Genomic DNA, 25,543 nt, shown 5'->3' with positions numbered 1-25,543 from the left:
ATACTTGGTGAACCAGTAGCTGATTAACAGGCACCAGACCTCATCTTGTGAAAAAAACAGTAAGCCTGAGTCTTTCTCATTTAGCCTGCTGTAAACCACAAATAATTCTGCTGCTGCCAATGAAGTTACTTTATTGTTGAAACTGGTATGAGGGCAGAATCAATCAAAAAATATCTATGAAGTCTAGTTTCTGACTTCATTCAGTTTTTAAAAAAAAATACTATGGTTTTAAATGTAAACGTACACACAACTCCATACCCCTTAAAATAAAGCTAAAAGTCGATTCCCAAAGGCATATACTAAAAAAAAAAAAACCCAAAAATTTCCCCAATCACGAAGCTCTGAAGTTCAGTCGCTTAAATGCCAAAGTGTAGTTTGCATTTGCTCAGCAGCAGTGGGGCAGAATGATGCAGCCCACAATGGAGCATGTTTCTCCTCCTCCTCCAGCCTGTTAGCGTGCTGCTCTGTGCCTGCAAGGCTGCAGGGACCTTGCATGTCTGCCGTTTGTTGCAAGGGCTGCCAGAGCTGCCCTGTGGGTTTTTTGGATTGCACAAAAGCTTCTGGGAATTGCAGAGAAGGCTGGGAAGTACAAACTGTGCCTCCCCAGCAAGTAGAGGACAGTTCAGAAGAAGTGCTGTGTTTCAGAGGACTTCTTGAGAATTTAGAGGAAAGGGGAGAGCAGCTATCACGCAACATCTGAAATGTCACAGATGGCCAGAAACCTTAAAAAAATGGGTTTATACCCCCCAAAAAGCATAAAGTAAGAGTCTGGTTTTCCTGGAGAACTTCTGCAGATGAGGCAGGAACAAAGATAGGACCTACACGGCTGAGGAAGTGAACTGTAATCAGTGAAGGGGGGAAGTTTCACCATGAGTAATTCTACCATGACTGGTTTCTTTTTTTGTTGTCGTCGTTTTTTGTTGAGTAGCTAGGAATCAGATTACGCAGAATTTTGTTCTGCCTTGGTCTTACTTTGTGCTACTTTGTTTTTTGCAGAACCTATAACTGCATCCATCTCTTAGTTATATTGATGACATTTTGCTTCCTTTTATGCATGTTATCATGGAATCATAGAATGGTTTAGGTTGGAAAGGACCTTGAAGATCGTCGAGTTCCAAACCCCCTGCCATAGACAGGGACACCTCCCACTAGACCAGGTTGCCCAAGACCACATCCAGCTAGGTCTCATTACACACATATTTTGCAAGAAACTGGATCAGTGGAGCACAGGACAGAGGAATTTGCAGTGAGAGTAGGATTTTGAATGCAAAGGGTGTCCGGGTACAGGGTTGACTGAACACTGCCAACACCAACTACAGCATGAGCCCTGTTTACATACAACACTGACTCCCAAACCTTTTGGTCCCTGGGGTATTACTAGTCCTCAAACTTCCTTGTATAGCCAGATCTAGCTGATAAATATCATGATAATGGTTATTCCTGAACATGCCTAGCTGTAGATCACCTACCATCGATATGATTTTCCCTAAAACAGTCATACTTCTCACTTCCAAATACCAATACCACACACAGTGCAGCTGCACTGCGGCTCTACAGGCTCCCAATGTGGGGATTTGCATTGTAGAGGAATTGTTTGCAGTGACTTTGGCCTGACATTTGCTGAAGATGGTTTTACTAATGGAAATGACATCCAAAACTGTTCTTGTCTGGGCTCAGAGAGACAGACATACACACAGAGGAAATACTCACCAGTCTCAGGAGAAGTGGTCTTCACAGAAAGAAGTTTGACTCCTTCTTTATCTGACTGAGCCCTGTTGAAGTCAGAAAACATTTAAACAGTCAGCATGCAGCTCAGCATACATGTTGGTCAGCCGAACAAAACTTTACGATTATGATCCAGAGGAAGCAGCACCTATGCTAGTCTACATTGGAGGGTTTGAAATAGGCTTTGCGTGGGATCACACGTAAGTCTCGGTGGTGGAAAACACCATATACCAATATCTCTGAAAACACTTTTCTCTTAAAATATGTAATAAATCAAGTTGCATGACTCCAAGATCAATCTAGTGCTCCGCAGAAGAACTACATCTGGGGGAAAAGGAGGAGTCATCTTTTTTCTCTGTCAATACAAGGCTTTCAGCCACACTGAGTTGCAAGAAGGACCACTTTGCATGTCCAGGGAGTCAGGGCTAGCAAGTAAATCAGCAGCCCAAATGTTGCTTTTGGTCATGCGAATCATAGAGGCCACAGCCAGACCCGATGGCCTCTAGTATACATCTTCTGATGGATCATTCTCGGTTTCATGCTCCTGAAACACCTTATGCCAATACTATTTTAACTGAGCATCTGCAAATGGAGTAGTGGAGAGAAGATGGGACAGAGGAAAATGAAACAATGGGGGACAGGGAAAAAGAAAGAGAAAAATAATCCAGAATAATGAACATTAAAAAGAGAAAATATGAACAAAAGAAGGGTAATGCGAAAGGATAGGGGGGGAAATAACCCACAATCAATGGGGCAAAAATTGAGAAAAAGAGAAAAAAGACTGGGCCAATTGGCCCTGTGGCACAGCCTAAGCCAATTTATCCATTTCAAAATGGTCCCCTGCAAAACATTTGAGAGCTATCACATTTCTATCCATGCTGGGACAGCTGCTTATCATGCATACAGGTGTACAATAACTGCAAGTGCATCACTTTCAACAGGATATTTCTCTTTGGGGTGGCAACCACTTATTATGTTTAAACAGAGACAGATCAAAGAAAATCTCATGCAGAATCTGCCGCATTCGCGCCCCACGATAGACCTCAAAGCAATGAAAAGACAGGATTCAACATACTGTTCAGTGCCATTCTCTTGTATCTCTGGAAGAAGGAACAAAGTTAATATTACTTTGACTGCTGGAACTCAGATAAGTAAACATTTAGAAGTAGCTATGGCAGTCGCTAGCAGAAGGCTTAGTTGTGATTTTGCAGTATTGCATTAAGTATATTAACACAATCAACCACTTTGAATGGTAATTGGCATTTTCCTAGTCCATCTTCCCAAAAGATAACCACGTCATCTAAGAAAGCGAACTGATACTGCTTGAATCGATACTTCTGGAAACCAGGGAGAACGATGTCACTTGCCCAAGAGCACAACAGAAGCACATTTTTCCCTGCAGCTCCCAAATCCCCAGGTAGCTGGCACAGAGGAGGCGAGCATGCAATGGTTCCTGAGTACATAACAACTGAGCTAAAAGATACAGGGTGAGGGGCGTGAGGGAATAAGCTGCCAGGCTGTACGCTTTGGGGGGTTTAACCTAGCATGACATCTGAGAATAGTCTGTCATCCCTGCTGATGAGGAACGGGTTTCTCCCCCAAATGAATCATATACCGAACATATTTTATTCTTGTGTGCATGTGTGGGCAGATGGATGGGGCCGAGGGGTTACATCAGACACATGGAGCCAATTCTAGCCCCATGGCTCTGCGCACAGCGCTCTCTATCCATGGGGGAAGCACACTGGGTAGACCTGAACAAATCCTGCAGGAAGCACCACAGATATTGATCTACTCTAGCTTCCAAGTGAATTTGCTAGTACTGTGCCTGCTGGCATTTTTGCATGGGGGAGGCTGGTGAGGAAATGTTCTTCACTTCATCTCTTTACCTCTGGACTCCAAATATTCAGTAATTTTCTGAGCAAGGATCACACCTCCTCTCTTTATCTGGGTCTGGTTTTCCATGTCATTGGCTAAATTGGTTACGACACACTGTTTGCCTTGGTCTACAGCTTCAACCCCCTGTTGTGATCTTGCATTTCCAAAGCCTGGTGATTTCACAGTTGAAGCTCTGCACAGGTCTTCTAACTCACGCCAGCTCGCAGGGAGAGAAAAACCACAGTCTGGATTCAGATCTGGGCTTTCACTCAGTGGAGAATTACACTTGCCCGCGGCCCACTCAGACAACTCTTTGAAACATTTGGCGAATGGAACTCAATAGAATTATACCCTGTTATCTTAAGTATTTCATGGACAGCAGGAAAACAGACACTGGCTTTCCCTGACCTGTCAAAATGACTGTTTGCGAAAATACTGTTTGCTCAGGGATTTTGTTCCCACGTATGTTATACAGTAGCTGGAAAATTTTACTTATGTATAATGCATATATGTGTGTGCGTGTGTGTATGTATGTATATATCAGGTATTTCCTAAAAGAAAGCATTGATATTTCTTTGCCTGTATTTGGAACAGAGATAAAATAAATATAGTGATTTTGTTAAACGATATTTCCAAACTTAGTTTTCACTGCATTTTTCTACCTGATTGATTGTGTTAGCACAGCTGTTTGTTAGCTCTTTGTAGCTGCAAAAGCATGAACAAAAAGCTTTACAGCATTATGTATTCTCCAAAAATCACAGATATTTTTGCTCCCTCTGTTCTTCCTACTGATTTTGAAAATGAAGTGTTACTTTCCTACTTTAGGCAAAATACTTTGAAATACAAGAAGCTTTCCTATCAGACTCCTGCAACATCTATGGTTAAGGTAATCTAAAAAGGCCCCAGAGATCTTTTAATAATAAATAGCACATTGATCTTCCCCACCCCTCCCTCTGCCCCCGACAGAGAAAGCAAACCAGATACCTGGAGTTTTCTTCTGGCACATTCTGTACAAAGCCACCAGTGAGAAGACAGAAAGGGTAATGACTATCAAGGTGATGACAATTGGCAAGATAACACCTGCAAAAGAAGGAGAACATAATTTTCCCTGCTGCCCCTGGCTTGCATTGCCTCTGTCTACAGGCACTCTCATGCACAAAAGCAAGAGGCACCTCCAGCTCCATTTCACTAAACATTACCAGTTTCTCTGGAGCAGGGTAACCTGCTGCTCTTATTATTCCTCTGGCACCTACCCCCCCTCAGGCTCGGAGCCTGTGTGGAGGTAGGATTTAGGCACCTTTCTTCCCCAACCTAAGTCCTTCCCTGGCACCTGCGCTGCCCTCTGGAGCCGGTTTCACCCACTTTTCTGTAGAAGAGGGCCCCACCGAGACCACCATAATCTTGGTCAAAATCCTCACAATTCACCCCCAGTGTCGATGGCCCCCAAAGGTTTTGCAAAACAGTCGTGTGTCAGGAATAAATTTTTGATACGTGTAATTTTTTTTTCCTCTTTTTTGAAAACAAGACTCATCTGAAATTCAGCAACAGAGGCGATTATTTCCCTTTTAACATTGTATGCCCAGAAAGACACCAAGGAGTTACATAATTCAGTAATGTTCCCCACAGCACTTACAACCAGAGATAGAAAATGCAAGATCTCCTTTTTAAATGAGGACATTTCTTTCCATCTATTATTTCCCACCATCTGCCATTTCCTGACAGGTGTTTCCCAGCCAAGAAGCAAAAAGGAAAGAATTATGTAATGAAGAGAAGCTTTCCCGGGAAAATATATAAGCCCAGTTTCTCCCCATTTATCTTTTTTCTGGCAGTGATCGGCCGCATTCAATTCGAGGGAAGCTGCGGCTGCAGTCCCACAGCCTTCCTCAGCATCAACCATCATGCCCGCCCAATATTTAGAACTAGCATCTTTGACGGCTCTTGATGCAATTAATATTTAATATTCATATAGGAGGGTGTGTGTGTGTATCTATGGAACTAGAGGGAGAACCCGGAGACAAGTTTACAGTGGAAAAACATCAAACATGTTTTGCTAAGCCAGTACTTTGGGTAGGAAACAGCAGATCTGCAGCAACACTCTTGCCCTAGAGATGCATAATATTAAAAGAAAAGATTAAGTAACATGCACCATGCAAATATCAAGTGCTTGAAGAGTTTGCAGAAGACTCCTTCCTAGTCCTTCTCTCCCATGACAATATGAACAATATATTCATATAATACATTCATAACAATATAGTCATAGAATATGTACTCATAACAATATATAAACAACATTTTCATATGTTTTCTTGTGTCTTCTCCCGCGGGGGAGGACTCTGTTCACAATTTTTTCCAGTTTTATCACTTTGACTTCAGTCCATGGGCTTAATTGTGCTGCTCTCCAGTGGGAGTGGTGTCAACTTGTTAAGATCTGTTTCTCTTTGAGAGGAGTTTTATAACAGGCAGCTAAATTGGGTTTATAATAGGGTCTACTTCTGGTAAGGCTAGAAACAAAACTGCCACTTTGATTTCTTTGCTACTCCAATCACTCACTGAAAGTCAAACGGATCAACTGAAAACTCAAAAGCTGGACAACAGAGCAGGAATACTCACTAGAATAGTGGATAGCACTCTCTGGCACTTTCTTGTTTCCAGAACTGCTTCCAGGACTGCCAAAAGCTGGATTTGCAAAAGAAATATTGCCTTTCAAGTTAACATGTAATTGCCAGAACTCCCCAAACAACTCCCCCTGAAAAAATGACCCTCCCAAAACAACTTCTGTGTCCCCAGTTCTGGAGCCATTTGGTGCTCCACAGCTATAGTTCATCTCAACAATACTCGGACAACTCGGCAAGAGGGGTGGAAAAGTTTATCTAGTGTGGCCTAGAAGAAACACACGCTTTGCATGGGTGCACTGCATAGGATCATCTGGTTGTCCATTTACAAGTTATGAGCGACAAACTTGTTCACTTTTAGGAGGTTAATGTACTGATCAACATTAGAAGAGATCTCTTGATGAGCAAATAAACAAGAAAGAGTGAAAATTACACCTGCCTCCAAAAGAAGAAAGACCAACATTTTTCACTGCTAATTATAAAAAAGTGCTAATAGTAGATTAAAAAGTGCAATACTACTACTTAGCAATTTTCTTGAGAGTTCAGAGTTATAAAAGGATGTGCGCGCTCTCTCTGCCACTTTCGGGGACAGCAATGACTGTTGGGAACCTATGGGTGTTTTTTAGGCCAGGGTTTAAAGGAATGCATTTCTACCTTCAGGTGCTAATCTGAATTTGAGACAGCCCAAGATATTTATTACCTTGTTGCATACAGTCTGTGGGAAAACAATCACTGAACTTTGAGAGAGAAAAAAGAAAAAGCTAATGTCAGTGCTTCCCTAGTCACATCATACAGCACACAGGACTGTATTCCATATTGGATGGAGACCTGAGTAGATGTGTGCTTACTGCCACTGAAGAAGCTGATCAGCTGGACAAAGGGATAGCTAGATGCCTAGCATCGAAATTGTAACGCAAGGCCACGCATTTCCATTGCTCATTTAAATATCTGAAATGGCTCTCAAAGGCGCCTGGGGAAAGTGGTGTGTTAAGCAGGGGGGCTAGTAGAGAGTATAGCTCTGTAAATAAGTAGTGAGAACATGGTAGCAGCCACTGAAGCTCTGATCCGTTGCTCAGGGACCCATTCAAACCCCGTACGCCTTTAGGGATGCACAGAAGAGGGCTCAACTTTATGGGTAGAAATTACAAAATTAGCTGTGTCGTTAAAACCAATTTCCCAGGGCCATTTTGAGGGCTAGAATATGATTTTTTGTTCTGCTAAGTCACTGTGTGACAGGTCCATATTTTTTACAGGTGGATTTTCTACTTTTTTATAAAGGCAGGACATGTAATTCTAGTTTGCTGAATTAAGAGTAACAAACAAAGTTTGTTTGTCCCAACCCTGTAGGGGTTCCTTGCTGCACTGATTTTAAAAACTCGGGCCCACTTTTGACAAATGATTTGGTCATTGTTTTTTCTCCACTATTCTACTTTTGCCCATATTCCCATTCTCACAACATACTGGTCTGTTCAGATATGTAAGAGTACACTGTCTGCTGATACAAGCGGAGGAAAGCACAGAACAGCCAGGGGGCAGTTTCTTCACAGGTTTGCTGGATACGCCAGTGTACTGGATTTTCCAGGTAACTAGGAGCCACATGGTTCTACTTAAACATTTATGTGGATTGACTGGTAGTGCAAAGGGAAAGATTTGAGAGAGCTGTGTTTTCATTTTTGTTCTGCTGTTGTGTAGCTGTGTGAATTTTGGGCAGATCGTTTAGCCTCTCTGCTCCCCCCCCCAGTTTGTCTGGCCAGAGGCTGAAACCTCCTGGGGAAAAACGATCATTTACTACGTGCTTGTGTGATGCCTAAACAATACAACCACTGCTAAGGCATTCTGATGCTATAGTGTAGGAAACAATCATTGTCTGAGATGCTTATCTCTGAAAAATCGCTGTTTCTTTAAGGCAGAAGCTCTCTCTCAGTGGTGCCTGTCTGCTGAGCAGTGATAATGTAGGGATGGAAACTGTGAGCCATCATCAAGTGACTGAAATGGTTCTTATGAATTTGTAATTCCATGTGATTGGTTTAGATTTCCCAGGGAAATACTACTGCCCTTTTCCCTACCTTACCTGATACACTGCATGATATACAGGGCAAGCAGGCAATTATCACAGCAATGAGTTTTCCTGGATACTGACTGAAAATGTCAACAGAAACAAATTACACTGAAAAACATGAATGCGTATCCCTGCATTTGTGCAGCATCTCCTCAGGAGAAAAACTGAGGATTCAAATTCACTGATTATTTTCCTTGTTCTCTATTAAATGTGAGTAATGTAGGAAAGACAAATCCATAGGACAGGGCAACCCCTGGCATCAACACAGGTAGGGGGATGAAGGGACTGAGAGCAGCCCTGCTGAGAAGGACTTGGGGGTACTGGTGGATGAAAAGCTGGACATGAGCCAGCAATGTGCGCTTGCAGCCTGGAAGGCTGTATCCTGGGCTGCATGAGAATAAGTGTGGCCAGCAGGTCGAGGGAGGTGATTCTGCCCCTCTGCTCTGGTGAGACCCCACCTGGAGTACTGCATCCAGCTCTGGAGCCCCCAGCACAGAAAAGAAATGGATGTGTCAGAGCGGATCCAGAGGAGGGCCACAAAAACCATCCAAGGTCTGTAACAACTCTCCTGTGAGGACAGGCTGAGAGAGTTCAGGTTGTTCAGCCTGGAGAAGAGAAGGCTCCAGGGAGACCTTATAGAGGCCTTCCAGTATTTGAAGGGGGGGCTACAGGAAAGATGGGGACAAACTTTTTAGCAGGGCCTGTTGCAATAGGACAAGGGATAATGGTTTTAAACTAAGAGAGGGTAGATTCAGGCTAGGTATGAGGAAGATATTTTTTACAATGAAAGTGGTGAAACACTGACACAGGTTGCCCAGCGAGTTAGTAAATGCCCCATCCCTGGAAACATTCAAGGTCAGGTTGGATGGGGCTCTGAGGAACCTGATCTAGTTGAAGATGCCCCTGCTCGTTGCAAGGGGGTTGGACCAGATGACCTTTAAAGGTCCCTTCCAACCCAAACTATTCTACGATTTTAACTACTTGAGACTATAAATGAGAAGTACAATAGCTAAAAAGAAGCACTACTGAACGAATAAAATAGATTAAGCTAGTGAAAACTTTAACTCAGTTATCCACTTCAATTAATGAAGTTTCTCACAAGCCAGCTGATCCAGTCTACTTTCTCTGGATCTGGAAAGTGAATCTGGAAGATATTTTCCAGCTATGGAATGATACGGGATCAGAATAACAATTGGATTAATACATCCATCATGGTAACAGGAGGGACAAAGTTTTGCTGGCAGCAACAGCAAGAACTGCAGGGACCAGTTCAGAAGAGGCTGTTTCCTGATAAGCCCAGAGAAAGGAAAATGGGACAATACAGCTTCACTAGGACAGGAAACTCTTGCCTTACTCTGGGACCTGCTGCTTCTAACCACAGCACGAGGAATGAGAGCCACTCACAAGAACAAGCTCCTTGATAAACACTCTATTTATATCAATTTCCCATTGCATCATGCAATATACCAGGCCTGATTTTTTTTGTGCTCCCACCCTGTTTTCTTTTCAGTATCTGCTAGTCCAGCATGGCATTCAGCAGAAATCACGGCAAAGTTACTCAGTGCTACAACTTGAGCATCACTTCTCTGCTTCTCTGTACTACACTTCAGGTTCATTCTTCCCCCAGAGGCTCCTTGTTCCCTGAATGTTTCCTTCCCCCAGGCTGCCCCCCTCCCACCCCACGCCAGCCCTTTTTGTCAGTGTGCACTGAGTTCTTACTTGTAGATTCTGTCGGGGAGCTCACATGAAAGCCTGCAATAAAAGAGAAGGAACAGGTTTATTAGTAACAGTTTTAAGGTTAGATGTCCAGAATCTTCACATCATACAAAGCGCCAGACTCTAGGAATGTAACCCCACAAGAAATGCTGACCCAGAACTGACACGCTGATCCTGTTTCCAAGCCCAGAAAGTCTGAGCTGTGAAAGTCTGCAGACATCCCTTATAGATGGGAGCAGAATCCAAAGCACAGCCTACGCTGGGTTGTTATTCTGCTTAAGAGAAGAAAATCCTGAATTAATTGATACATTCCTAAAAAATTCCTCCTGCCAAAACCAAATAAGTGCCTGGGAGTGAATAGCTGGCATTTAACTGACAAATAAGTGTTTTAATAAAAGAACCTTAAATGCCTAATTGACACACGTCTTCAAGTGTCACAAAACCCTTTAAAAATGAATCTTCATTAATTATCTTGGTGCTTTTGGCAAGCAGACTGCCGAGCAGCAGGAGTAAGAGGCATTGGTAACAAAGAAGAAATGGACCTTGTAGAGCGCTGTGAACAATGCTTACTGGTCCACTACCGTCAGCTTCCCCCAGTCACTCCACAAGTTTTTGGTGCAGAACGCTATTTTTTTTATTAGCTTTTCATTAGCATGCTGCTGCTTTTGTGTATCTAGACTGCATCATGCTTGGAAATTAAGGTGGCTGTGAATAGTACACATTTGGAGGCTAGCCACAGACAACCATCACTCCCACAGTAATTTTTATTATAGAATCATAGAATCTTTATGGCTGGAAAAGTCCAAGTCATCAAGTCCAACCGTTATCTAACTCTACCAGGCCCATGTCTAAACCATGTCCCTGAGCACCATATCTAGACGGCTTTTAAATACATACAAGGATGGCAATTCAAACACTTCCCTGGGCAGTATTTTCCAGTCTTAACCCTTTCAGTGTAGAATTTTTTCCTAACGTCTAACGTAAACCTCCCCTGGTGCCACTTGATGCCATGTCCTCTTGTCCTATCAGTTGTAACTTGTGAGAAGAGACCAATGCCCACCTCTCTACAACCTCCTTTCGGGTAGCTGTGGAGAGCAATAAGGTCTCCCCTCAGCCTCCTTTTCTTCAGCCTAAACAACCCCTAGTCCCTCAGCCACTCCACATAAGACTTATTCTCAAGACCCTTCACCAGCTTTGTTGCCCTTCTCTGGGCACACTTCAGCACCTCAATGTCCTTCTTATGCTGCGGCACCTAAAACTGAACACAGAGGCCTCACCAGTGCCAAGTACAGGGGGACAAGAACTTCTCTAGCCCTGCTGGCTGAACTGTTCCTAATGCAGGCCAGGAAGCTGTTGAACTTCTTGGCCACCTGGGCACACTGCTGGCACATGTACAGCCAGCTGTCAGTCAACACTCCCGGGTCTTTTTCTGCCAGGCAGCTTTTCAGCCACTCTTCCCCAAGCCTGTAGCATTGCATGGGGTTGTTGTGGCCCAAGTGCAGGACTCGGCATTTGGCCTTGTTGAAGCTCACACTCTTGGTCTCAGCCCATTGATACAGCCTATACAGGTCCCTCTGAAGAGACCTCCTACCCTCAAGCAGTTCAACACTCTCACCTAACCTGATATCTTATGCAAATTTACTGATGCTGCTCTCAGTCTCCCCATCAAGATCATTAATAAATATATTAAACAGGAGTGGCCCCAACACTGAGCCCTGTGGAACACCACCTGTGACCAGCCACCAACTGGATTTAACTCCATTCACCAGCACTCTCTGGGCCCGGCCATCCAGCCAGTGTTTGATCCAGCAGAGTGTATGCCTGTCCAAACCTTGGGTAACCATTTTTTTTTTTCATGAGAGTGCTGTGAGGAACAGTATCGAAGGCTTTACTGACATCCAGGTAAATAACATCCACAGCCTTTCCCTCATCAACCAAGTGGGTCACCTTGTCACAGAAGTACGTTAAATCTCTTCTGCGATCACTCTAAAGTCAAAGGGAACTGGGCACCTAACTCATCTGTATCTTTGAGAATATCCACCTGTGTGAACTGGCAGCAAAAGATTTATCTGTTTGTACAAGACAGACTGTCTCTTGTCAGGAGCTAGTGACTGGCACTGTGCCTGCCTGGTGAGGCCTCTCGCACTGGATTACTGGAGCTACCACGGGAAAAAATCCCTCAGGCAATATATTCTCAGCAGTTGCTCATTATTTCGAGGTATAAAACACAGCATTTGTTCACCTTCCTCTACACTAGAGGGCACCATGAAAGCCCCCTTGTTGGGTCTCTTCAGGGTTCACTGCTGCCACAGCATCTGTGGGGAACGTGGTGCATCTGAACCTGTCCCAAGAGCTCTCTGGGAGGACATGACCCACTAGCATGTCCTCCATGTCCCAGCTGTGCCAGGCTGGGAGACTGCAGAGGGATCGGCATGAAGGCAGCCATAACTCCAGACAGGCATTGAGCTTCTCCCCTGAGCGCGTGGGGTTGCAGCGCTTCTCTTCCGACCAGGGTCCCTGGGAAGTACAAATGCATTCTTATGCCCTCACAGTGCTTTCTGTGCTGTGGACTGATACTTTGCACAAAGACAGCTCCTACCACTGGAGCTGTAACACGAGTGAAGCACATTATTCTACTGCTGTGAATGTACTTTGAAAACCAGAATGGCTGCTCATGTTTTCCCTCCTCTCTACACCCAATTAAAAACATGGATCACTTGGACCACTGAGGTGCAAATAACCACTTTTGCTAATGATATATGTGACAGAGCTTTAACTGCATTTTAAGCGTAAACATGCATGAAAAGCATGTTCAGGTTGAAAAGCCAAGTACTTAAAAGTCAGCAGTAAGAGCTCTTTTTGAATATACTAAATATTAGTAATGCTAAGTCCTCTGAACGTATACAGTTATCTCACCCTGACTTCCTAGAATCCAGAGGAGACTTTTTTTCCTAAGCTTTTTTATCATCTCATCAATCCATCTGCAAAAAGCAGTGTCACCTTGCTCAGGGAAGATCTCTGTGATGATTCATTAGGCAACGTTTATAGCATGTTTGGGCAACATTAATGATAAGAGCCAAGGAAAAGCTTTCGGGAAGTTAATAACTCACTTGTCAAAGGAGGTTTGGAATGACACATAATACAGAATGCAGCAGGACACATACCTGGCATTAAGGAAACATCCAAATATGATATGATTCCCTGATACCTGAATACCGCCTTCCCTTCAGCCTATAAGGAGTGGGATCCCATGGAAAAAATACCATGTCATCACACAGCAACGGTTAAACAAGCAAACAGTAAAGCCCTGTGCGTGCATATCCTTGAACAAAGGCAGAAGACCCTGTCAAGTCTTACAAAATAGGTCACTTTTCTATGAAACTTCAAGCCTTGTCTCCCAAGCCTGAGGAGAGTTGAGCTTTCCTAAGAAACCCCCCAAGACTATAACATAATTATACACTTTCCCTTAACTCCACTCTTGCAAAAAAAGTGAACCATCTTGGCGCAAATTAGAGCAAATAATAAATAGAAAATGCATGTCAAGCCCAAGACTGATACCCGGGTTCACCCCAAAGACTTAAGGTTCATCAAAGCTGTATGCAGGTGACGTTAGGCTCTGTGAACAGTAAGGGTCAGGCAACCTGCAGTTCAGTACTCACAAACACAACTAAAATCCACGCTGCTGTCCTGGCCAGATCTCATCACTTCGGTAAACCGAGACAGCAGAAATGGTCCCAGGTTGGAAACATGACAGCAGCCCCCTGCCTTTCCTTCAAAGACTGTAGAAGCCTCCTGAGCCTTTGTTATTTTTTTAAAAGACTGCACACATCTACACACAATAAAACTACAAGCATCTTTCCCAAAGATATCTCACCCAGATTCTGCTACAGCATGAAAAGTTAAATAGGAAAAATATTGTGCCCTTCTCTCTCTATCCCCATCGCCAGCATGCAAGCAAGGCGCCAGCTAACCCTCTGTTCAGAGATTGCTCAGCCCCGCCACACAAACAAAGCTGTGCTTATCGGAGCAGTTCAGCAGGTAATTTCAGTTTGATTTTCTAAATAACCACCCAGCGCCCTTTTTGGTGGTGGGGTCACACGCTGCTGTTCTACAGAAAGAGAAGGACAGCAGGAAAGGCAGCATTTCGCTTGCTAACATAGTTACTGTAGTTGTTCTAGCTGCCTGCTCAGAGCTTACCACATCCTTTGGTGCGGCGAGTTAGGGGGCAGATGCTCTGCATAAATAATCTGGGAAGATTTCCAAATTCATCATGAAAAGTGAGGTGTGCAAACTGGCTGTGCTGAGTCCTTGTTGTGCAGTAAGGAGGATGAGGATAAAAAATTTGGCACATGACAGTGGTTTGATTTGAAAATACCTGCCTGAGTCAGTTCAGCGCTGGTTAGAAGCTTGACAGATGGAGAAAGAGACCAATAACTAACCTCTCCTCACTCTGTTCTCCAGATACTTTCCACCACCTAAGCAGCCTGGATACCCTGCAGTTTGCTGCTTCTGTTTTTGGAGGGCAGCCACATGAAACTGTGTTCACTGGCAAAACAAATGAATAAATTTGGCTGATTACTCAGAGGGGATACCACAATATAAACCAAAGCAACATTAAGAACTTTAAAGAACCCTCCTTGCCCTGACCATGCTATAGACCTGTAATTGTGTTAACTGAGGCTTTGCTATATTTTCTGTCTCCCAGGCACTTTGATTTTTTATGTCTCTCTCTTTATGAAGAAACTGACGATATGGTGGATAATTTTTACCTAATATCACTATCCAGAATTCCTACACAGTTTGTGTACAGAAAGAGTCAAACCCTCCTTGTCTTAGTCATAAGAATTTTTCTTAGGGAGATGCCTCCTGCAAATTAAGTGAGTAGGATTTATAATTGGAGGAGTGCAATAAAGATATCAATAGATGCAGCAGGTTGATTCATCTGACAGTTTATTATAATAGATCATTTGATCTTACCACCCTGCTGGGTGAACTTAAGCTCGTACTGCTCTACGGATTTTTTTGTTGTTTAGGTCACAGAATAAAAAGCTAAAATGCTTGCAGTTTCTTAGATGTATTTAGTTTCTGACTGATCCATTAAATCTCAATTTTTTCACTAATTAAACAAAAGCAGAAAATTAAATATTAGCAAGCAATCCTCTGTGGAGGTGGGGAATAAGTAGGAGTTATATTATACCTGACAGCCAAAGTTAAAGAAGCGCATGTGTCAATGGCACACATGCAGGTTGCTCCCTTTGCTAAAAACAGTCCCTTCTCCAGCCTGGGTGAGCACTACACAGCCCTTCCTCCCTGGCTGGTGGTTTCAATCTTCTTTAGTACAGCAATACTGTTCTCTGATGTTTCTCTGCGTTCTTTCCTAGGCTACCCCACTCATTTCAGTCGTTCTCCAGCTCTCTGTGGCACTCCTCCCACACCCCGATCTTTTGATATGGCTGATTGGGAATCTCTCTTCAAGATGTGCTTTTTAACTTTTCTGCAGCAGGAGAGGAAATTTTCACCAAAATGGCATTTTTTTTTAAATGGAAAATGGTCTCAAAACTAAATATATTCTTTTGCATTGAGGTTAGCCACTGAATTTTTTTCGTTGAGCATACCAAAGAGAAACGTTCTGTTTTGGATCAATTTCACTTAATTTCTCTTCCCCTGAGCTCCCACACAGAAGCTGTGGCTTGGGTGCCTTCGGCTTGCAAGCTCTGCTATCCCCTGCGGGGTGCAGCGCCAGCCCCACTGCACATACCAGCCTCTACTCTGGTGAACAAAAGGTATCCAGCCCCTATAGAACCCCCTAAATGTGAAATTTCAAAGAGCTGGGAAGAAATGATCTAATGGCAGTGAGAGAGTCAGCGTTTCTTCTAGTCTCAGCACAGAGTAAAACAACTGGCTTCACACTTGCATTGCTTTAGAAGTTATTAGGGTGCAGCATATGGCTTCCCTTGGCCCTGCGCAATTGCACATAGGAGAAGAAATCTGTTTAGAGGGAACCAAAACATTTTTTCTTAAAGTCTTCAACATATACAGAGAATAAGGGAGCAAGGGTAGTCTAAAGGTGGACCATTGGGGATAAGCAACCTAACTCATCAGGGTGACTAATGGGATTTCTTGCATATTTAAGCTGCAAGAAAGAAGCGAGGAGCTGGAGCTGTGAGTAGACAAGAAAGGTGCAAGTGTGGAAATCCTGCTGCGGGAGGAAGTGATCTCGAAATGGCAGTTTTGTGGGAACTCAGAGTATTGGCTATGTCAAGCACCTAGACTGACTCCCCCTGGATAGATGGGCCCTTTCTTTCTCAGCCAGGAAATTATAGTCCTGGTATCTTGGGTAGTCCCCGAGCTCAAGAAGATTTATTGATTTTACAGCAAAGTGAGCTAAGTAAGATGTTGACTTTCATAAACCGACCCAAGGAAGGTTGTAGAACTTTCTGGGCAAATTTTAAATGTAAAATGTGATTGTACAAACAATGTAATAGGTAACTCAATACATGTGATGCACAGCCAGATATGTATTACAATTTCATTCTAACCTGGAGAATTTACCTGTGTGAGAGAACCTTTAATTAAAAACATTGCAATTTACTGCTTTATTGCAGGTAAGGTTTCCATACCATGCACAAGTCTGCCAAAAGACACAAAACCTAACAGGATAGTCAAGTAACTAGAGCTCACAATATATGCATTATGGGGCATAGGCTTATTGAAATAATTGCAAAGAATCCTCTCTAAATCAGTGGCCTCGAATTAAAAATGAAAAAAATCTCAACTTCCTTAAAATGCTTATTATTAGAATGTCTTTTTGCATACTTCTAAGCATTTCAGTGCATACTGAGCATATCATGTTACTCTAGTTTTATATCCAATCCTATGCTCTATGAGGAAAAATCACAGTACGTGCGCATGCTTAATCTCCCACAAACACAATCCAGAGGTTGTAAAAAGAGTCTCGTACCCCTTGGGGGATGGTAAACTTTAATAATAAATGGCATATGCAAACAAAATCAGTGTCCTTATTGGATTTACACACATGTGGCTGAAAGTAAGTATGGAATGAAGTGAAGGCTCAAGAAACCTTAAGAAAACCTGAATAAGTGGTTCTTCAAAATCTAGGAAAGTTAAGCAGCTAGAAGCATGATAAATGATCACTCATATGACCTGGCATCTACGTTCAGCACAGTGTTGCTTAGTGGATAAATACACCAGAACACACCCAGCAAAACAATAAAACTAGACTGGAGTTGGGAAGGATTAATATCTTTTTGACCCTGCATGTGACCACATTGTACTTTGAACAATGTCATTTAATTGGTAATATGCATTAACTTGCCCTCCAGATTTATTAACAATTGTAAAAATTATAGCTGTTTTCTCCTTTGTCTCCTTTGCTTTGCAGCCAGAAAATTTATCTCAATGATCTCCTCTGGCAGTCAATGCTACACAATGACCACATACAGCATATATAAAGATTGCTATTATCTTTTACAATTCATATCCTCCTGTAACGACACTGAGTATTCCAACTGAATGTTTTGAAGTTCACCCATCACTCATCATAACTTCATAGCTAGATGACATGGACACAGCATACCTTGCATGAATAAGGAGGTGGCCCTCACTGCAGGACAATGCACAGTGAAGAAGAGATTTAAAATTATTTGCATCTTTTTAACTGTTTGTATAGGAAAATAGAGCATATGTTTTCAAGACTTACCTGGGGTTCCAGGAGCAGAAGTGTTTTTTTGTAGAGAGGTCGTAGAAGAGAGAGACCATGCCTTAGTAGATGAAGCATCCAAACTCCCATTTTGTGCCAGTTGTGTTCCACTTTCTTGGGTGGCTGGAAAAGAAATAGCCATTCAGGTAAGGTACACCTGTATAAGCATTGCCTTAGACCCTGCACCACCATTCCCCAGACAAACGTTCCCACCATCACAGGAGAGACTTAAGGTCAGAAAGCACTACAGCTTCTGGTAACGTCTTGTCAAGCAACGAACCATCCCTACAGAGTTGTTACTACTGGCATAATCGAGGCATCTTTAAAGCACATCCTAGCATCAGAAACAGCCTCACATCTGTGCCAAAAGACAGCCTAAAGCTCTGACTTGGGAGCCCAGAATAACTAGACAGTCTTGCACCAAGAGCAACATAAGCAGAAGAGAGAAGCTTGCTTACTGCCCTCTATCTTTAACTTTCATTTAACAGAAAATGAAAAAAAAAAAAGCAATCTTCAGCCACAACTGTCACATAATGTGATGTAAAAAGTTTTAGGGATTGTAATTAAGAGCAGAGTTAATTATTTCATTCCGTGCTGTTAAGGCCTAGGAAATAATATATCTCTGAAAATTAATGTATGAAAAATTAAAGTGTCTTATTTCTGCTCTCACAGGGTCAATAGAGGGTCAAGGCCATCTGTGTCACAAGATTTGCAGCCCAGGGTGAGTCCAAGATGGTGGTGCAGGGCACCCCGGAGGCCATAGAACTGAAGGTCACCAAATGACAACAAGAGAAAATTTAAGCTGTTCCAGCACAGCTGATAATTCTTATATCCAGGCTCAAAATTCAGCATAACAACAGGAAAGACTGTGCCTACTGAATAAAACATAGGGGTGCCCAAGAGTAACCTTATACTTCCTTTCTGATGTAAATCAGAGATTTGACTGAGCTATAAACTGTTTTCAGTGCCTCTTCATATGAATTTCAAACACCAGCACTAAAACAACTTTAAGACAAGTTTTAGTCAAACCAGTACATCGTTATGCCCATGCAACGTGAATACTGAGGAATGCTACATTACGCAATTTATTCAGAAACTCTGATTACCAATTTTGCCTCTCAAAGAACCATTTTCTCAGGAAAAAAAAAAAAAAGACAACACCCAAAGGTCCCTATTCTACAACCACACACCTTTAACTTGGACCTTCCCTTCCTGTTTTGTTTATTAAGTGCAATATCTTGGAGAGGCAACCTTCAAAAATCAATGAGCTAAGAAAGAGTGAGCTGAAGCCCCTGGAGTCCGGGGATTCAGACAACTTTGGGAACTGAGAGGAGGTGGACAGCCAGGGATGGTATCTTTGAGGATCGAGGCCTGGAAGGAAACCATACTGAAAATTATGCTAAACAAGCTTAAATGCCTAAAAGTTTCACTGGAATTCTAGTGAATTAGAAGTATAATTTCACTGTCAGCTCCCTCCAGAAATCTCAGCATTGTAGCCCCTCAATATGCAAGCCTAATCTGCAGTAGAGATGAGTGTAAAAAGCCCCTCTACATAATTTTTTGCTACGGTATAATGCAAGGATCTGAGAACTTTAATCATTCCTGCATTCCCATCATAGAAGCTTTTAAATGAAGCTTTAAAAGCTAACCTTTTCCTCTTTTGGTTCTTACTGCAGTTGCTGCAGACTCAAGTTTTAAATGTTGAATTTTAATCTGAGATCAAGTAAAAAGAAAAAGCAAAAACCCCAAAGAAACTCCTTCTCTCTTTAAGATGCACAGGCTTGTAACAGTAACAGCAACCATCTTGTGCCTCCCTTATCGTAAGTTAGTAAAAGCTTGCATGGAGGAATGAAAAGTAAGGCAGAATAACAGTAAGCCTTCATGTGCAGAGACATTTGAACACAAATACGCCTCGTGAATGCTGCAAAACAATCAGGTGTGTGGGAGAGACAAGGAGGGAGGCAGCCAGTTGCCTTGTAACCCTGCGGAGAGCTCTTTTCCCGTGGGGATCACACGTTCCAGGCGTCCTATCAGTCCTGGCAGCAGCCCAGCCCTGGGTGCTCCTCTTGTGTTTGGGAGCTGTGAGAACAGATTGTTCTCAGGAACACAGGCTGCGCGCTGGATATGCCTCGGCGGGAGATCATAGCGTTTCCATTTCATTTTTTTTTAATTTAGCCCAGATGAGATTCCTCCTGCGACTCAGGGGTAGCACCAGGTATGACTCATGCCTTTACCTAGGGCTTGGTGTGAAGCTCATTGCATTTATTTCAGCAGACTGCAAAACAGGCTCCCTGCTCCCAGTGTCAAGGGGTGAAGTAGACGTGCTATGGTACAAAAGTCTGTGCGCCAGTTTTTACCGCTTCCAAGACGAAAAACACAACCTGGCAGGGAAGGTTCCCTTAATTCCACTGTACTACTGTAAGATTAAATCCTAGCAACCCAAATCTCTGCTGACTTATGGCTTTAAAGCGGCTTTTAAGCAGCATCCAAGCCTTACGCCTAATACACAGCATAGGCTCTACCATCAACACATTTAGCAGACCGAATAGCTTCTGTGCCAAAAGCTTATGGGAACAGAAGCATCCATATCCAGCCACTGCTCACATACACAATGGCAGCACTGACAGCACAGTACGCCTGCTAGAAATCTGCCTTTTTGGTAAATCACATAACTCATATCTATGCAAGGCTTAGTTTGATCTCAACGGGAGGAGACAGCGCAAGTCCTTACTGCGGTGCCCGTGCTCTGCGCGGGAACAGGCGGGGGACTCAGCGCAGGCACACGGTGACTCAGTTCTGCCGTCCCCACTGACACATCACTGCAGTAATTCATCACGCTTCGGCTCAGCCAGCTGCAGCAAAGATTTCTGCCTGCCTGGCAGGGGGAGGCCTGGGCTCGCAGAAAAGCAGCACAGCAGAAGAGGGTGGCTGCTGCTGCTGCAAAAGCACTCACATCATCGGTTAGTGGGTTTATTGTCAACAGCTGATTATGAATAAAAATGGTAAAGCAGTAAAGATTGTAAAATAGCTGTCCGAATGGGGCTGATTGCTGCAGCGGCATAACTCCCTGGTGGTGATGCAGCTCTCCCTGCTGATATTTTGATAAGATAAATGACAGTGTGTTAACATGTATTTGTCAAAGGGATAATCAACAACAGGGAACCTGAAGCTACTCTGCAAAGCTGCTGTCTGAGCCTCAGGTATTTCCTTACTCTTTGTGCTCTGAAAACCCTTCATTTTCTTTAACCAGCTGAAATTCGACACATATCCTCACTTGATCTTAGCATGATTTTCTGCTTAACCTATGTATAATCCACATATATTTCGGCATTTCCCAACAGTACTTTAAATTTTCTTTACAGCAGGCTGTTACCTAACTAGCTTTCACATCATAAGATGCTTGAAGTAGGCGGCAAATACTCTGCATATACTCTATGCAATGCAACGAATATAGACATCTGTATGTGTGTTAAAACCTTACTTGGCCAATAAATGAATCAAGGAAACACCTCTACAGGGTAGGAGGAACTACATGCAAACCACGTTAAAACATCAGCATGAGGGCTTTGTATGATGGAAGACTAAACCTCTGCCCTTGAACTTGTACTGTAGCATGAACACATGTATAGGCCTCACCCCTGTAATCAATAGCCCAAGAAACCATTTGCATTAACAAATGCATTCGTGAAAGCTTTGAAAAATCCCAGTGCAGCAAAACCAATGCAACTTCATGCCCGTTTCAGAGGAATGGAAATTGGCTAGGGAGGTGAGCAAGCAGATCTCAGTTTTAATGTTTATACCCATAGCTGATTGCATCTGCTGTCTGCCAGCTTTACATCTTCCGGTAAGCAATAAACCCCAAGTATTTCAAAATATACGTTTTAAAACATCTCTCTGCCTAATATGACTCAGCAGCCAACTATAATCAGTGTTTACCTATACCACGCAGTAATGACCTGAGGGCAACTGAGCAATCCATGTTACCATAACTCTCTTCCAGTAGTTTTACTAAAGTAAAACTTCCTTCTAAATTACCAGTAGTTTGGTAAAAAGAGAAAGAGTAGCTCCTCCACTCTTTCCTTTTCTCACTTTTTAATATTTAATATTTCATTGCACCATGATGTATCATCATCCAGGAGAGTGGCGCGAGATGAATTAGAAACACAACAGCCAAAAATCCAGTCTTACTTGTAATTTAATACCTTGAGCACTGACCTTGCGTAAGATGCTTGCTCTGTATCCAAGGGAGGAAGAACATAATCTTTTGTTGCATTTAATTTCATATTCTCTTTGATAACTCCAAGTGTCCCAGGATATGAAATCCTGATTGCATATGCAACTTGCTGTAGTGTGGCATCATAGAAATTCTTGGTTTGGGGCCTGGTCTGCACAAGTGAGGTCACTCTTTTGACTAAATGCGAGCTATTGGACTTGACCCCTTATATTAATAAGAAGGTTAAGGAGACAAGTCTAATTGCTGGCTTCCAGTGTAATAAACAGGGTAGGAGTGCAAAGAGGGAGAGATTGTACTTATGGCCTGCAGAGGAAAAGAATTCGGAAGACTTAAAAAAAAAAAAAAAAGACAAAGTTGTTTGTATGATTTCACAGCATGTAGAGCACTGGGGGCTTTTCCTGAATTTATAATGAAAGGTGACAGCAGCCACAGAAATTGCAGTGGAGACAGGAAGTCCTGTCAAATCTCTGCTGTGTGAATGTGATCATTCACTGAAGCTTTTAACAGGGATTGAAGCTGAGAAAGTGATGGCCTCCATTACAAAACAACTGAGGCTTTTTATTAAAAATCAGGTGTAGATTAGGTAAAATCTGAAGCGTCATAAAGGCACTGCCAATTTTTGCCTCTGTCCCATACAGCCAGCCCAAAAAGGGGGAGAAGTGAGTGCTAGTGAAAAAGAAAAAGAAAGACTAGGCAACTTTCATCTCCTGTCCATTTTGAGAGTAGGTCTTGCTACGCCTGCACTTGCTTCAGGGAGCACGACTGCACTGCTGCTGGGGCTGCTGACAGGGGCTGGGAGGGTGCAGTCAAGGAAAAGGCATCTCACCGTGCCAATGCATGGGGTGGAAACAGAAACATGGCTGTAGCCAGCAACCAGACAGCGGTTGAAGGGTTTGTGGACTTTCTGCAAGGGCTGGCCACACATCTGTGCAGCCCCTGCGCCCTGTCCCAAAGCCACTACCTTGTGTCCCGTCTCACTCCTTTGTGCTGAAGCCAAGGCTATGAATTTCTTGAAAGGTAGACCAGAATTCTGTCTTAAAATCATTAAAATTGGTTTTCACATACACAGATTTTTCAAATAGTACTTAGCATTGAAAGAAAATACAAAGTCTTAATATAGGGCAGTTCCCAGTGTCTCCTTTATTTTTCCTGTTTACAAAGGGGAGTGAGAGACAGGGAAGCCCTGGTTTTAGGTTCATTTATCAACTATTTTTATCACAAGTTTGGGGGTATTTTTTAGCTCAAATGAGGATTTTTAAAAACAAATCACAACCCAAGCAACTAGGGACTAAACTCTAGCTGACGAGAAGAGAACACACGAGGAACAGAAAAGAGGCACGGTGGTGAAAACTTCACGTCCAGGCCCATCGTACCTCCAGCACTAGTTTTTTGGAGCATCAGTGCAGAGCAGTGGCCAGAGCTAAGCTGCACTGGCAGGTATGCCTTTCCTTGTTAGATTTCCTTTCCTTGCTGGGAGCTCTACCTGTCACCAATGTTTAGTTCCAGGTGCCTGTGCTGCTCCGGTACCCGCAAGCCAGGAGCTTTTGCCAAATGGAATGGACTAGGAATCTCATCTGTGATGCGATGCACCATGCCGTGGGCTTTTGACAGGTCGACAGGGTCAGAAACGCAAGCTTAAAAAGATTCTTTGTGGCCTTTGGTGTCACTTCAGCAGCTTGTGCACTGGCCAGACTGTATCCTATGACTCACTGATACTGGCATTCAAAAGCCAAGCCAAAGCACAAAAAACTTTGGGCTGACAATCAGACTACTCCCTACACAAAGCACAGTGGGAAAGTTGCATCAGTAGAAGATGTAACCACTAAGTGAAAGGGTAATTGCTCTCCTGGCAGCTTAGCAGGCTCGGGTCCATGAGGGGTAGCTTTAAAGGAGAATTTGCACAGGGAAAGCATGCAGGCCATTTCATAGGAGTCCCTTTTTAGGCAAGAAAACCAAGGGAAGAGAAGTCAACTTCTAATAATTTCTCACAGTTCGATATGCTCTAAATATCAACTCCAAGAACACTGGTGTACCACTGACTGCTAAGTTAAATATCTGGAGTATTTCTTTGTAATTTTTTGAGTCAATTAAGTATAAAAAATGGGGTATTTCAAAGCTCTGGTTCAGCAAAAGACTTGAGCAAACATTTACAGTGGAGTTCATTGATAAAAAAGGGAGACTGAATTTCACCTTAAGTTTACTGAGGTTGTTATTATACTTCTTTAAATTAATCTAACTACTTGCTGGATACGTTGGATTTTTTTATTTTATTTTGTTTTTCTAGAATCCAATCTGATGCGCTGGGCCAACACACATGTTATTCTGAAGATTTATGGGGAACAAAAGTATTTCCTAAGATTGATGCAGGGTAATTAGTACCACCTCTCTGCTTTCAGTACTGTGACTCATAATAATATAGAACATAATTAACTGTAGCATTGTAACATATATAAAATGAAAAACAAAGGGTGCTGTTATGACACCACTCTGATCACAAAGAATTTATTTTTGATGAAATAATCATTAAAAAAAAAAACCCAGACATAGAAGAAAATAAAAATTGAAAACCCTTCCAAATACATGTCTCCCAATTGCAGAGAGATTCAAATCCTATGGAAAGATTTCAGATCACCTCTACTACAAATTAAAGGTATAATATTATTTGTGCAAGATTCTAGGGCAAGATTCATTCAAGATATTTAATATGGTAGGATGAATAGCTCTGCTTCCCCAAACCTCAAAATCCATAACCCAAAGTACTCTTTTTGATCTCCTTTTATTGCTCCACACTGTTTTACAGAAACATAACATACAATAAATCAGAAATCTGTCAATGAAATTATCACTTACTCTTTGTTGCGCTGCCACTTTTATCTGCTGCTGTAGTGGTCACTTTTATTGGTGGTTGTGTTGTTGTACCTTGTGTTATTTGTTGTGTAGTATTAGGTGAAGAAGGCATGGAGTCTAATAAAGGAACAACATTCAAATGATTTCCTCAATTTTGTATACACATATATGCACACACACAAAACACCCCTATGGCCCTGCTTGCAGCCAAATTTTAAATTATCCAATGAATATTTCATTTAAATTGAAGACCAAGAGGGACGGGGCTCCCTTTGCTGAAGAGAAAGCCACTCCCTGTCCCATAGGTGGGTCATCCCACTTATAGCAAGCATGTGATAATGCAGTTACAAGGCTCCTGGCTTGGAGCTGCCTTGATCCTGCCCAGGAGGAAACTGTGCACACCTTCAAGATTTCACCAAAAATTTTGCTATTAGTAAAGCAAATTCCCAAGCCAAGGGGTGCTTCTGCTTAATTTTTTGAATGACCACTGGAACAGCATCAACAATTAGCTCAAAGAAACTTTCACTTACTGCTTGTGATGGATTCATTTGTAGCTCTGATTGCAGTTGTTGTCAGCACTGATGCTTGCAATGTAGTTGCTCGTGAAGTGGATGGGTTCACAGCTTCCATTACTGCAAGAAAGGCATTCCCACCTGTATTGATTTATTTTATCATGCCTAAATAAACATCACATACCTCTAGCTGCCTTCTCTCACAAAGGCAGTGAATTTCTGTTGAAAGTCTGGCCCTTA

At 42.7% G+C, this 25,543-nt stretch overlaps 1 protein-coding gene across 1 annotated transcript in view; it reads right to left on the bottom strand.

The window, feature by feature from the left end:
* EMCN (endomucin) overlaps nucleotides 1–25,543 on the bottom strand; it is a gene marked incomplete at its 5' end in the record, with an annotated part of 57,399 nt that overhangs the window by 12,422 nt on the left and 19,434 nt on the right. Inside the window, 8 exons of the mRNA XM_082483056.1 lie at nucleotides 1,711–1,772; nucleotides 2,801–2,825; nucleotides 4,588–4,683; nucleotides 6,214–6,279; nucleotides 9,994–10,026; nucleotides 17,711–17,833; nucleotides 24,795–24,908; nucleotides 25,322–25,444. Coding sequence (XP_082339182.1) covers nucleotides 1,711–1,772; nucleotides 2,801–2,825; nucleotides 4,588–4,683; nucleotides 6,214–6,279; nucleotides 9,994–10,026; nucleotides 17,711–17,833; nucleotides 24,795–24,908; nucleotides 25,322–25,444 — 642 coding nt within the window. The remainder of the gene's footprint in view (nucleotides 1–1,710; nucleotides 1,773–2,800; nucleotides 2,826–4,587; nucleotides 4,684–6,213; nucleotides 6,280–9,993; nucleotides 10,027–17,710; nucleotides 17,834–24,794; nucleotides 24,909–25,321; nucleotides 25,445–25,543) is intronic.

This window comes from Vanellus vanellus (assembly GCF_965231255.1).
Source record: "Vanellus vanellus genome assembly, chromosome: 4".
Taxonomy (NCBI): Eukaryota; Metazoa; Chordata; class Aves; order Charadriiformes; family Charadriidae; genus Vanellus; species Vanellus vanellus.
The sequence above is the reverse complement of the archived record's forward strand: the minus strand, read 5'-3'. Positions and strand labels throughout refer to the sequence as shown.